The sequence below is a fragment of the Ochlerotatus camptorhynchus genome, unplaced genomic scaffold, assembly GCF_037179485.1.
Source record: "Ochlerotatus camptorhynchus isolate MF236.1 unplaced genomic scaffold, CSIRO-AGI_Acam_v1.1 ptg000274l, whole genome shotgun sequence".
Classification (NCBI taxonomy): Eukaryota; Metazoa; Arthropoda; class Insecta; order Diptera; family Culicidae; genus Ochlerotatus; species Ochlerotatus camptorhynchus.
In genome coordinates, this window is record NW_027040763.1 from 8,441,645 (window position 1) to 8,453,784 (window position 12,140).

The window sequence follows — 12,140 nt, forward strand, 5'->3', positions numbered from 1 at the left end:
TACTCTCGATTCCTATCATTATTGCCTATACAATACATATACCGCGCTTTGTGCTACTTTTTTGCCTTAGATCCAGAGTAAGTACCTTAGGAGGACCGTACTTAACAACATTGCAATTTATACGAGCATGTGGAAGTGCTCTTCTAATTTCCGAACCACCGCTCGACTCAATTGAATCATCTAGATTGGTGCACTGATGATGGGGGATGATGATGATGATGATGATGATTGCATACATATACAAATGTAGCTACGACAAATGGTGCGGAAATGGCGCCTACAACTAATGGATTATTTCCCTACTGATTGCATTTTGCAAATGGCACAAGAGGAGAAATGTGTTCAACTTTTGTAAAGCGGAGGTGCAGTCATCGAAGCTTTTACATGCAAATTAAAATGGCATTCTAAGGTGGTAATGTCTAAAATGTATGTTATACCGTCGTGCACTTTTGATTCGAGGGGCTACTTTGGAAACATTCGAATTTGTTGAACCAAATGAAGTAGATTAAATAATCGATTGAATGTTTATCCACAAGTTGCTACTAGGACTGCAGTATTCTCGAGCATATGAAACCCTTAGCAAATATCATTAAGCACTTCTCAGAATTAAGCGGAAAAGTTTACCAACGAGTTTTATAAAAAGTGTACCTGCTTAAAATATGACCCAAAACCGTTGTTGAAACACGTAAAAATATTCACAAGCTCTTCTCGGGAGTTGATAAGCATTTATTATACTGAATAGCGCTTGATATTCTAAAGGGCGAACACGAAATTATTGCGACACCGAAAATGTCATGCCAATTTTCTTATAATGTTTAGAATCAAACCAAAATTTTAGGGTAGTTTTATACATATATTTACTTCAAAAATCAAAAGAAAAGTTAATCGATGGAGCCTTGAGTGAAAAATTGAACGCATTTTCGCTTGATGCCCTCAGTTTTTTTTTCCATTTTCTTAACATGTCCTTCTCGTCTTTGACTGTCTTCTTGCTCTTCCAAAGTTCCCGGTTCATTATTGCCCAGTACTGGGGCCGGGCGCAGCTCCGGACAGTTTGGCGGATTCATGTCCTTTGGAACAAAATGGACAGAATTGGCCTCATACCACTCCAGGACACTTTTAGAATAGTGGCATGATGCCAAATCTGGCCAAAATAGCAGAGCTTCGTCGTGCTGCTGCAAGAACGGCAAAATGCGCTTCTCGAGGCACTCAGATTTGTAGATCTCGCCATTTACTGTGCCCTTTGTCACGAAAGACTCACTCCTCAGTCCGCAAGAGCAGATGGCCTGCCAAATGAGATATTTGGAGGCGAACTTCGACATTTTCTTCTTCTTAAATTTGTCGTCCACATCGAACTTGCTCTTGCCGGTGAAAAACTCCAACCCCGGAATTTGCTTAAAATCGGCTTTTATATACGTTTCGTCGTCCATCACACAGCAGCCATATTTTGTCAGCATCTTCTCGTAGAGCTTCCGTGCCCGAGTTTTAGCCGTCGATTGTTGCCGCTCATCGCGGTTTGGGAAGTTCTGTACCTTGTATGTATGTAGTCCAGCTCTCTTCTTTGCATTCTGGACGTAGCTCTGCGACATTCCGATCTTTTTAGCCAAATCACGACTTGAGACGTTGGGATTTGCTTTAATCATCCGCTTCACCTTTCCCTCCGTCGTTTTGTTCTCCGGTCCCTGTTTTCTTCCAGCTCCTTTGCCGTGGTCCAACGTCAACCGCTTCAACACTCTGGAGACGGTTGAATGGTGAATGTTCAACATTTTTCCCAACTGCCGGTGCGACAGGTCAGGAAATTCCAGGTGTTTGGAAAGAATTTGTTCTCTCAACTCGCGTTGGTTCACCTCCATTTTCGTTGAATCGAAAAACACGACTTTGAGTTTGACAGCATGTACACAATACACATCAATGAGAAAGTGTGCAAAATTTGGTTGATTTTTACGCAATGGTAAAAAAGTTATGCCCTGTTGAATGTGTCGCAATAATTTCGTGTTCGCCCTTTATGTGAAAATTGTGTATATAAAGTCATGTACAGGTAAAGAGAATTATTTAAATGAAAAATCTTTAGAAGAGTTGATGTAGTAATTTGACTGATCTGACTTTTAATTTTGTACAGGTTGTTTATTTTTGGATGGAGTTTATGATGTTGATTAATTTTGTCTATTAAAATAGCAACAAAAAACTGAAAATTTACCCCGTGTCCAAAGTAGCTTCTCTGTTTCCAGAGAAGTTTGATGTTTGATGGCTACCCAGATAACCAGAATGTACGTATATTTAAAGTTGTTTCTGTGATATACAAACATATATACAAACAAACAAATCGTATAGAATGCAAAAAAAAGGCCTATACCAACAAAAGTGGAGGCCATATACGTGCAAATATTAATTTCTTTTTAAACGAGTTGATTTGACATTATATACGATTCAATCTGTAATAACAAATTCAATTTGAAAAACCTTACGATGTAATCCGATTTAATTTGTGATACAGTACGATGAAAAAAAGATTCGTCGTATATAAGTCGGAAATTTGCATTCTATACGATTTAACTTTAACATAATGCGATGTATGTCATACTTATATGGGATGTTAACCCCGGCCATAAGATTCTGCACAACCTGTGAATCAACCGTTTTTTGCATGTAAACCCATACTTTCTTCAGTTCCTCGACTGTCTTCAGTACCTTAGGTCGTTTAAGAAGGTGCTGCTTCATAATCGCCCAGTACTTCTCGATGGGGTGGAGCTCCAGAGTGTTGGGAGGGTTGAACATTTTCGGCACGAAATTGACCTTATTGTCCGCATACCACTTCAGCACGTCCTTGGAGTAGTGGCATGAGGCCAAATCCGGCCAGAAGATTGTTGGGACGTTGTGGGCCTTCAGGAGAGGAAGCAGCCGCTTCTGGAGGCACTCTTTTATGTACACCTGTCCGTTCATCGTGTCCTGGGTCACGAAAGGTGCACTCCGCTTCCCGCACGTGCAGATAGCTTGCCAAACCAGGAATTTCTTCGCAAATTTGGACATCTTCTGAGTGCGGACATGCTCCGGAACGCTGAACTTATCCTTGGCCGTGAAAAACAGGTTGCCGGGGATCTGTTTGAAGTCGGCCTTCACATATGTTTCGTCGTCCATGATGCAGCATTCAACTTTCGTCAGCAACTTCCTGGCACGGGTTTTGGCGGACTTGTTCTGCTTCTCGTCGCGATTAGGGGCCTTTTGTACCTTGAACGTTCAAAGCCCAGCCTTAGTTTTGGCCTTCTGGACAAAACTTCGGCTTAGGTGCAGCTTCTTAGCCACATCCCTAACGGAGGCGTTCGGATTTCGGTTGAAGGCCCCAACTACGCGGTTGTGATTTTTGGTGTTGTACGGAATACTTTTTCCTTCACTTCTGGGCTTCCGATCGGTGGTCAACCGTTCCTCGAACCGCTTAATCACTCGCGACACCGTGGAATTCGCGATTCCCAACGTTTTAGCGATGGAACGATGCGAGAGATCCTTGTTCTCGTGATGAATGCGCAAGATTTTATCACGCACGAGCTGTTCTTTCGACTCCATTTCCGCGAGTTTTGATCACAGGACTTTAAAACTTGCAGGATGTAAATAATGCACTATGAACTAAATCCACCCAAATTTTCATTAAATTCTACCCAACGGTTAAAAAGTTAGAGCAATTTCATAGTGTGGCAATTTCATCGTGGACACCCTTTATGCACCATAAAGGCATCCCTTTTGGATGTACACCACATCCTATTGTCATTTACTTTATTTATTTCATACGAACATGCTAAAGTTCGGTTACACTAACGAAGTGCCCAAAGCAGCCCCGTTCGACGGTAGTTTTCTATTACTTATAGCCGTTATGGATCGGTCTGTTCTTGTTCGCGGAAATAAAATACCTATCAAACATTGGACGCTAAATTAGAGCTTATTCAGGCAAATGTATGCTTCTTCAGCTGAAATATTGCTTACTCAGACTTTTCTTTCTTTTATTTAACGTCGGTCTCTGTTCCGCAATCTAGTGCCAATCACCGACGGACATCGATTGCCATCCATTGACGGCAATCGAATGTGCAGGAAGGCAGCTTCCACACCTGCGTAGGATATCGCACCCATTCAACACACATGGGCCGGGACCAACGGCTTTACTTCCCTTCCGAAGGAAGACGTGACCAGGGTTTTTTTGTGCCTCAGAAAAATCCCACCGACCTCAGCTGGGATTGAACCCAGACCCATTGGGGTGTTAGAAAGCAGTCACGCTTACCACTACACCACCGGCGCCGGCTACCGTTCTCAGCTTTTATTCTGCTTAAATTGTTTGTTGGGTAGTTTTGGAAATTTTGCTGATAATCAACTGAAGAAATTAGGCAATGAAGATTCAGAATATTACTCTGGATACCAACATGCGATAAACTGAGACTCTAATAACTCCAATAATCCGTCTAAAATGCTCAAATTGCTGAACAATTTTTGAAAGATGTCAGTGTTGATTTGATTTTAAAATATTGAATTATGTGATTACGTGATTACGCTTGGTGAATTTTGGCCAATTCCACGGGGGCATCCAGAACATGTTGCTCTAGCATTATGCCCACCATTATGGATCTCAAATTCTCATGAGCGCAGCTGATCTTGTTCTTGAAGCCTTATTTTATCTAGCTCGTTTATTTGGAAGGCTCAATCGCGTTAACTTTACGGAGTCGATAATTCATTGTTCTTTGTTTGTAACAAAATTCACTTAATTCTATGTCTAGTAGGAGTTGGGCCGAATACTCGTGGCTCCCCCGAGGTTAGAGGGGTACATTGTCGAAGGATAGGATAAGGGGAGGAGCTTGTGGGAAGGGTTTCGTTGTCTCATCAGATCGATGTAGCCAGTATGAACGGTAGTGTGGTTCTAGATTTGTCTGGAGTTCCACCATAGCCGCTCGGGCGACGATAAGACTCATCGAGACGGGAGACAAAACAAACAAAAACTAATAATCTTGTTTCTTGAAGCCTCTGTCGAAGAATTTCTTTCAGAAAATGACTGATGTGGTCGTGGGTACTGAATATTATCCTCAATGATCCTCTTCTTCTTTTTATTCTTCTTCGTCTTCGCATTTCAAGCTTATTGCTTAGTGTATATAAGCTTATTGTGTGCTCTCAACTTAGTGTTCTAGATGCACTTCCACAGTTATTAATGGAGAGCTTTTGATGCCTGTACCATTTTTGCATTACTATATTTAATTGTGTGGCAAGTGCAATCATACTCTATGTACACTCAAAAAATAAATCACATTTCCAATTGAAAATATTCATTAGAATTTCACAAAACTTTCATGTGATATAATAATTGGGAATCGCACTACAAAATCACATGAACCATATGTGCCCAATGAAATTTATGAAATTTATCGTATAGAATTCATGTGATCATATTAATGTTATGTGAATGATGAAAAAATCATTATGTTGTTATTGGAAAAATATCATGTGCGTTCCCAATGGAAACTATTTGAAAACTTTTTTCGGTGTATACTAGGGTGTTGGCTAGGGTTGGGTATACCGGTTTTACCGTTACCGAGAACCGGTAAAACCGTCAAATTATTATTACCGAATTTACCAGTTTTTTCATGGATCTAAATCCGAGAATCCCGGTGTTATTTTGGCAACAAATTTATTTTTTTATCCCCTGATTTGTTTTCCGTCGATCTTGTTTTCCGTGCTGAGGATCAATGGTTTACTATCTATAGCCTGTTGCATGGAGAGATCATAGTCAATGGGGGATTGACTATGATCTCTCCATGAAACAGGCTATTCAAGGAGTTCCAGATCAGCTTCGACCTATCTCAATTCCCCGTATTTTTGCTGAAAAGTACCAACAAGTCAATTGCAATAGAAGATTTTTCACTGATGGATCACGCATTGATGGATCCACTGATTTCGGCGTCTTCAATGAATACTCAACCGCCTTTCGGAAACTTCAGGAACCTTGTTCCGTTTATGTTGCTGAGCTAGCAGCAATCAACTTCGCATTGGGGATGATTTCCAACATGCCCATAGACCATTACTTTATCTGTTCGGATATTATCAGTTCTATTGAGGCTATTCGGTCGATGAAACAAGTTAGATACTCATATTATTTCCTTTCAAAGGTAAGGGAGCAGATGAGTTTGCTGGTCGAAAGATTATATAGGATTACCTTTGTATGGGTCCCCTTATATTGCTAAATCCCAGGTAATGAGAAGACAGACTTTCTCGCAAAGGTTGGCACCAGTGTTGGCAAAATCAGAAATCAATTGATATTTTTCCGCTCTCATGTGCTCGCAATATCACGCGTAATATTGGAACAAAATATCATGCTTAATATTGATTTTACATTTTGATATTGCGAGACTATTCACAACGTGCAAAGATCAAGCTGAGAGTTGACTCGACACAAAAATGATTCCATTGCACATCATTTTCTTAGAAAGAGAAAGCATCGTTTGCTATCTCTTTTTCATCTTCACCGATGGCAGACGCGAAGGGACTGCTGCAAGCCGTTATGGAAGTTTCGGTAGCATTCGGGAGTAAAGCAAAAATCATTAAACTCAATCTCACCACAACTTGGTGAGATTCGCAGTTGGTGAGTTTTGTTAGCTTGATATTCCGAGGTGCGATATCACAGCTTGCAAAATCAACCGCAGTTGTTTGCTTGTTGATTTTCGTTCACGAAAATCAAGCGTGATCTTGGGCGTTGGTGAGATTTTTTGATATTTTTCCAACACAACAACGCGAGATTTATGATAGAAGAATTTCACATGATGAATTTTTCCCATTAGTACGTCAGAGTTCTCTTTTAAGTTGGCAAAACGATTGGACAAGTAATCCTCTGGGGCGGTGGTTACATTCCATTATTCCAAATGTTTCTTCGAGAGCGTAGTTCAAAGGAATGGACGTAAGTCGGGGATTCATTCGCGTGATGTCAAGACTAATGTCCAACCACTACTCGCTAGACACACATCTCTACAGAATAAACCTCGTTGACAGCAATATATGTAGGTGCAGAACCGGTTATGATGACATCGATCACGCAGTTTGGTATTGCCCGGGTAATGACGCCTCGCAGAGCACGACTGTTGGATACCCTAGTGGCCCGAGGTAGACAACCCTTCCGTGAAGTAAGAGTTGTAATGGGGACCCGTGATTATTCCCACATGCAGGCAATCTACGAATTCCTTTGTTTGTCTGATGTTAGAGTTTGATGTGACCCTCCCTTCCTTTCCAAACAATTTCCAGCCATTGTGTCCCAGTCTTATTATCCTCCTGTTTCTGTGCTACTTGCCCCTGCCCAGCCAGGATTTGGTCAACCGTCCGAGAGTAGTATCTGAAGGAGGCTTCAGAAACCAGTTTCCTACCTAGCTCCTTCCAATCGAAATTGTTACCCATTAACCTCGAGCCCGCCACGAGTAATTGGTACCCAATACTAACCTAGAACTACTGCTGTTTAAAATGTAAATTCCAGCATTATTGATTTTTGGCTCCGCAAAGTGTCACACTCGACTGAACCTACTAAATAAACGAACTAGTTAAAAAAACTTTTTGTGCCTCTGCTTATCTATGGAATCTATAGTATTTGTAGTCAATAAAAGCAAGGGTGTAGCCAGGTTTCGAGCTAGGGAGAGGCGAAAAAAAATTACTATGGAAAATTTGACCGAATACCATTTCACCGAACGCCATTTCCTCGAAAGCCTTTGTGTTGCTGAGTTTAGGGGGCAGTCATCCCCCTCTGGCTACGCCTATGTACAGATATGTTCACCTACTTTTAAGCCTTTCCTTGCCGATGCGAGTATGTTTGCCACTGCTTACACGCTTGAATGAATGTGTTGGTGATTTTCTCTATCTACACTGTACCAAACCACCGTCCTCTGTTCGAATGAAACCTCAGACCATTCAAATCGAAACATTGAAATCGCCTTTTCAAATGATAGCTGCATATATGAACAACATATATGAATTTCATAAGCGTGACTTATGAATGATTTTCGGGTAACATGAGGTAGCTCTTAAGCGAACGCCACACGTGACGTGAAGGGGAATTATTGACCATAATATTGATGATGTGAATACAGAAATATTGTCAATATCGATGTATTGACGTCAATATAGAATGTATTGACAATACGATTATTGTCAATAAAAGCAATCGTGTAGGGTCCACTTTATACGCCTTTACCCATTTCAGTTTCCCAAGCGTTGAAAGACGAGTGCACGGCGAATGAGAACGACCCAAATTTGAGTTTAGTTCACTCATAATCGCCAAAACTGCAGGAACGCAGCGATGAGTTAAATTTGTCTCATGGTTTCCTGTGTAAAACATAAAAAATCTGCCGGAAAATGAGGAAATTGACGAAAATTTTATTCAGTCTCGGAGTAGTACCAATAGACTGAGTGAATCCAATCTTTACTTTTCTCAAATTCGGGATTTTTTCCCTGGAAAAAACATTGTAAACAGTAAACAATCAAGGGGTTCGTCAAAAAGTAATAAACTATTATGATTCAGTGGTAAAACAACATACTAAGCAGTTCGAGGAAATATGGTGACAGGTGAAACAAAAAGTAAGCCTCAGTTTCTGAGGCATAAAAATCTCTGGTCACGTCTCCCTTCGGAAGGGAAGTATAGCTATTCGTCCCGGCTCATGTGTGTTTGAATTCAAATTTTCGGGTACGGGCTAGGGTACGGGTATCTAAAAAAAATATATATCGGTCTCGGGTCGGGTACGGGTAACAAAATAAACGAACAAGTCGGGTACGTGTCGGGTTCGGGTAATATTATTTGCATCTTAACCAGTCGAAAAAAATATTGATTCTAAAAATCAAAACCTGATTTTTTTCGTGTATTTGATCGAAAAAGATTACTCGATTTGTGTAAAATTAAAAAAAAGGGAGATCGTCCAATGTTTTTCATGCCACCAAGTGTCAAAAATTTGCGAACTTTTCAGTGACAGGTTGCAATATTAGACGCTATAGAAGAACAAACCTCTCATTGAAAACTTTGAGTAGGTACATTGGCATTCGTTCACATAAATAAGCGGAAATTAATGTTTACTTTCATATTTACTCCTTTATTCTGTAAAAAACTGAATACGAACGATGACTCGAAAATAAATATGTTATTAAATAGTTTTAATTTTTGAATAGCATTTCGAAAATTCGAGTTTTAGCTGGATATTTTGGATCGGGCTCGGGTCGGGTACGGGTAAAATAGTTTTCAATTTATCGGGTTCGGGTCGAGTACGTGTAATGGTATGTATTTTGAAGTCGAGTTCGGGTCGGGTACGGGTTCTTGAAAATTTAATGAGTCGAGTACGGGTCGGGTTCGGGTATTGAAATTTCCATACCCGACCATCTCTAAGAAGCAAGCTGTGGAATTACTCCAAAGAATTATCAAGGAACAGCTTTCCTCACACATCGATAAAGAACCTACAGCAGAAGCAGAACATGATCAACATAGCCTGGATAAACTTTCCGTCAAGGAGCTCTTCGAGAAGCAGCTGAATGAATCAAGATCGATACATACTACAACCTCTAAATTGTATTCTAAATATACACTTAAAATTTTTCGCCGAGATTCCAACAGCCGAGTAGCTCTGCAATTAATTTTGCTGAGATTCAGTAAAACAATTGCCGACACTCAGCTAACAAACATAACTGAGATATCAGCTAACAAACAGATGTTTTGCAGATATATCAGCAAAAGTAAATGCCGAGGTAAACTGTTGGAGATTTTACCGAGCTAGATTAAGTGTGTAGGTAAATACTGTAAAAATGTAATATGCGGTTGCTATAACAGTATTCAAAAAGCCTGTTTTTTTTACTATAACATTGGTGTTGCTGACAGGAATATAAATAGTCATGATTTTGCCTGATTTGACATTTTTAAGTATTTTAATTTCGTTTGTATTGTTACCAAACCGACTGACAAGGCCAGGCTTGTTAATCATTGCCAAAGCAACAATATATTGAAATTTAAAAAGACTAACCAGCTCAGGACTGAAAGGCTCTATAAGAAAGCAAAAGAAGAAGAACATCTTCAAATTTAACAAGATTTTGATACAAGAATCAAAGTTAGAGGGATATTTGTGGAGTTAAAAAATCTTCTATAGTTATTCGATAAAATTTCCATACAGATGTTTAACCATTTTAACGGGCTTGCACGTTCATCAATCTTTTCCATTTTCTGCACAGGCATATATTACAAATTGGTGTTACAAATCGAACTGGGGGATGGCTACTATGTTTGATAATTATTTTCCCAAAATGAAGCACCCTACTCTACGCATTCTTAACTACAAAAAATAAAACTACAATTTATAAAATCATATTCAGTTTCTGTTACAAACCTTCAAGCGTACAAAAATTGGCTTCGACAGGGCTGGGACCTCGCGAATAACCATGTATGCTGGCTAAAAAGGAAACATACGCAATTGCTTGTTAGATTTATGTTTAAAACTCGTTACATTCGGAACTGATCACCGAATGACTTTCCATTTTTGGGAGAACATCTTTAACCGACGAATGTAAGCCAAGGTCTTGAGCCACACCAAATTCAGCAGGAGTCGGTCATCTTTCAAACGAGCCAGCTCTAGCCAGCAATAACAATAATATAAACATTGAAAAGTGCGCATCGTTATGCACATCACATAAATATGCATCATCCAGTGTGACCCACTTCTTTGCGCAATTTGCATTCTCGGAGCAGCCGACCAGTCGCTGCTGTTCAGTCACCATCATCGCTGTGCGTGCTGCTGTTATAACTAAACGTCCACATCAAGGATATCAAGTTACAGAGTTTATTACATTCTGGTTTCGAGAAACTGCAGATAGCATCTCGTCGAATGTCTGTGGTGGCTACATTTCTTTGAAAACGTTGTTTTCCAATCAACTTCTCCATGGCGGAAAGGAAATTGAATCATTCCAAATAACAGTAGGCTAAGTAGAGGTATGTGGGTGGGGTTAACGTTCCTAATGTCGGCCTAAGTGTCCTTAGTATTGGGCCGAAAAAATTTCACTAGCAGCCAAAATATCCATTTATTTTGTCCAAATGACGCTATGTTCTAAGAAAAAATGAAGAACATGAGATTTTTTATCCATGGGCCCAATCTTTAGATCCATAGGCCAACATTCGAGCCATTTTCCCTGTATGGAAATAAAGAAATCAAAAACAATACTCACCATGCAGCCGTGCGTGCTCGAGTTCGACCTGCTGGAACGACACCATGCTCGGATCCTGCCGGATCTTGGTCGGAAGGGTTCGCCATAGTTCCAGCGATGCCTCGGTCACCTCGCTAATGGGAACAACGGAAACGGTTCGCTTACGTTTGCTCTTTTTCTTCCGCGTCTTGCCGTCCGGGGGAGTACTGGCCCCGTTAACGCCTCCGCCACTTGGTTCACCCGAAGAGCTGGTGGAAATTTCTCCCGCCGAGGGACTGGCCGGCGAGAGGGTTATCGTCGGGGACGACGCCGATTCGGTCGTTGTGGGCATTGTCGCCGCCGCAGCCACCGTCACCGTCCCGGCCGTATCCGACGACGTGTGCCGCCGTCGCCGGAAGAGGTTCAACTTATCCAGATAGTCCATAGCACTAATTTAAGGTTCTTTAATTGTTTGTTGCAACTCTTTAAGATTCGATTTAATCTTTCCTCAGTCACTCCATTACATATCTAAACTGGCCAGCATATTAATACATTTTTGCTTCCAATCAACAAGTACACATTTTCTTCTTCGGAAAATCCAACTGCCTCTCTTCACTACCGTCCCGGGTGGTGTTTTCTTTGCAAATAACGAACGGAGTAAGGAACTGTTGCTTCAGCTCGAGAATCGGACGACGACAATGGCCTGGTAGGCATCTATATAACTATGTAGCTATTGAAACGATGCTTTGATTAAGGGGGTCCAATTTGGAGCGGATTTTGTTTCCTCGAAAACAACATTCAAAAAAAGTACAGCTTATTTCCTTTCAAGACGATTCACGTGTGATGAGTACGATAATCTAGCTGGATTATGATAACTGACATTGGAGGACCCCCCAACCTGGTAATACCACGATAGTCGACCATCACGAGCACCCGTAGGAATAGTGTGTACCGATGATTATGGGGTGACCAGATGTTGGTGTGGTCAT

At 40.8% G+C, this 12,140-nt stretch overlaps 2 protein-coding genes across 4 annotated transcripts in view; both read right to left on the minus strand.

Moving 5' to 3' along the window:
- The window catches only part of LOC135705742 (uncharacterized), a 210,526-nt gene that overhangs the window by 37,922 nt on the left and 160,464 nt on the right, over positions 1 to 12,140 (minus strand). The window lies entirely within an intron of this gene.
- LOC135705688 (P protein-like) overlaps positions 1 to 12,140 on the minus strand; it is a 95,630-nt gene that overhangs the window by 17,837 nt on the left and 65,653 nt on the right. Inside the window, exon 3 of one of the 3 annotated variants that reach the window (XM_065227474.1) lies at positions 11,194 to 11,306. In XM_065227474.1, the coding sequence (XP_065083546.1) occupies positions 11,194 to 11,306 (113 nt within the window). Of the gene's footprint in view, positions 1 to 10,361; positions 10,418 to 11,193; positions 11,702 to 12,140 lie in introns of those variants that run through there. The other 2 variants (XM_065227473.1, XM_065227475.1) reach the window with 2 other exon arrangements.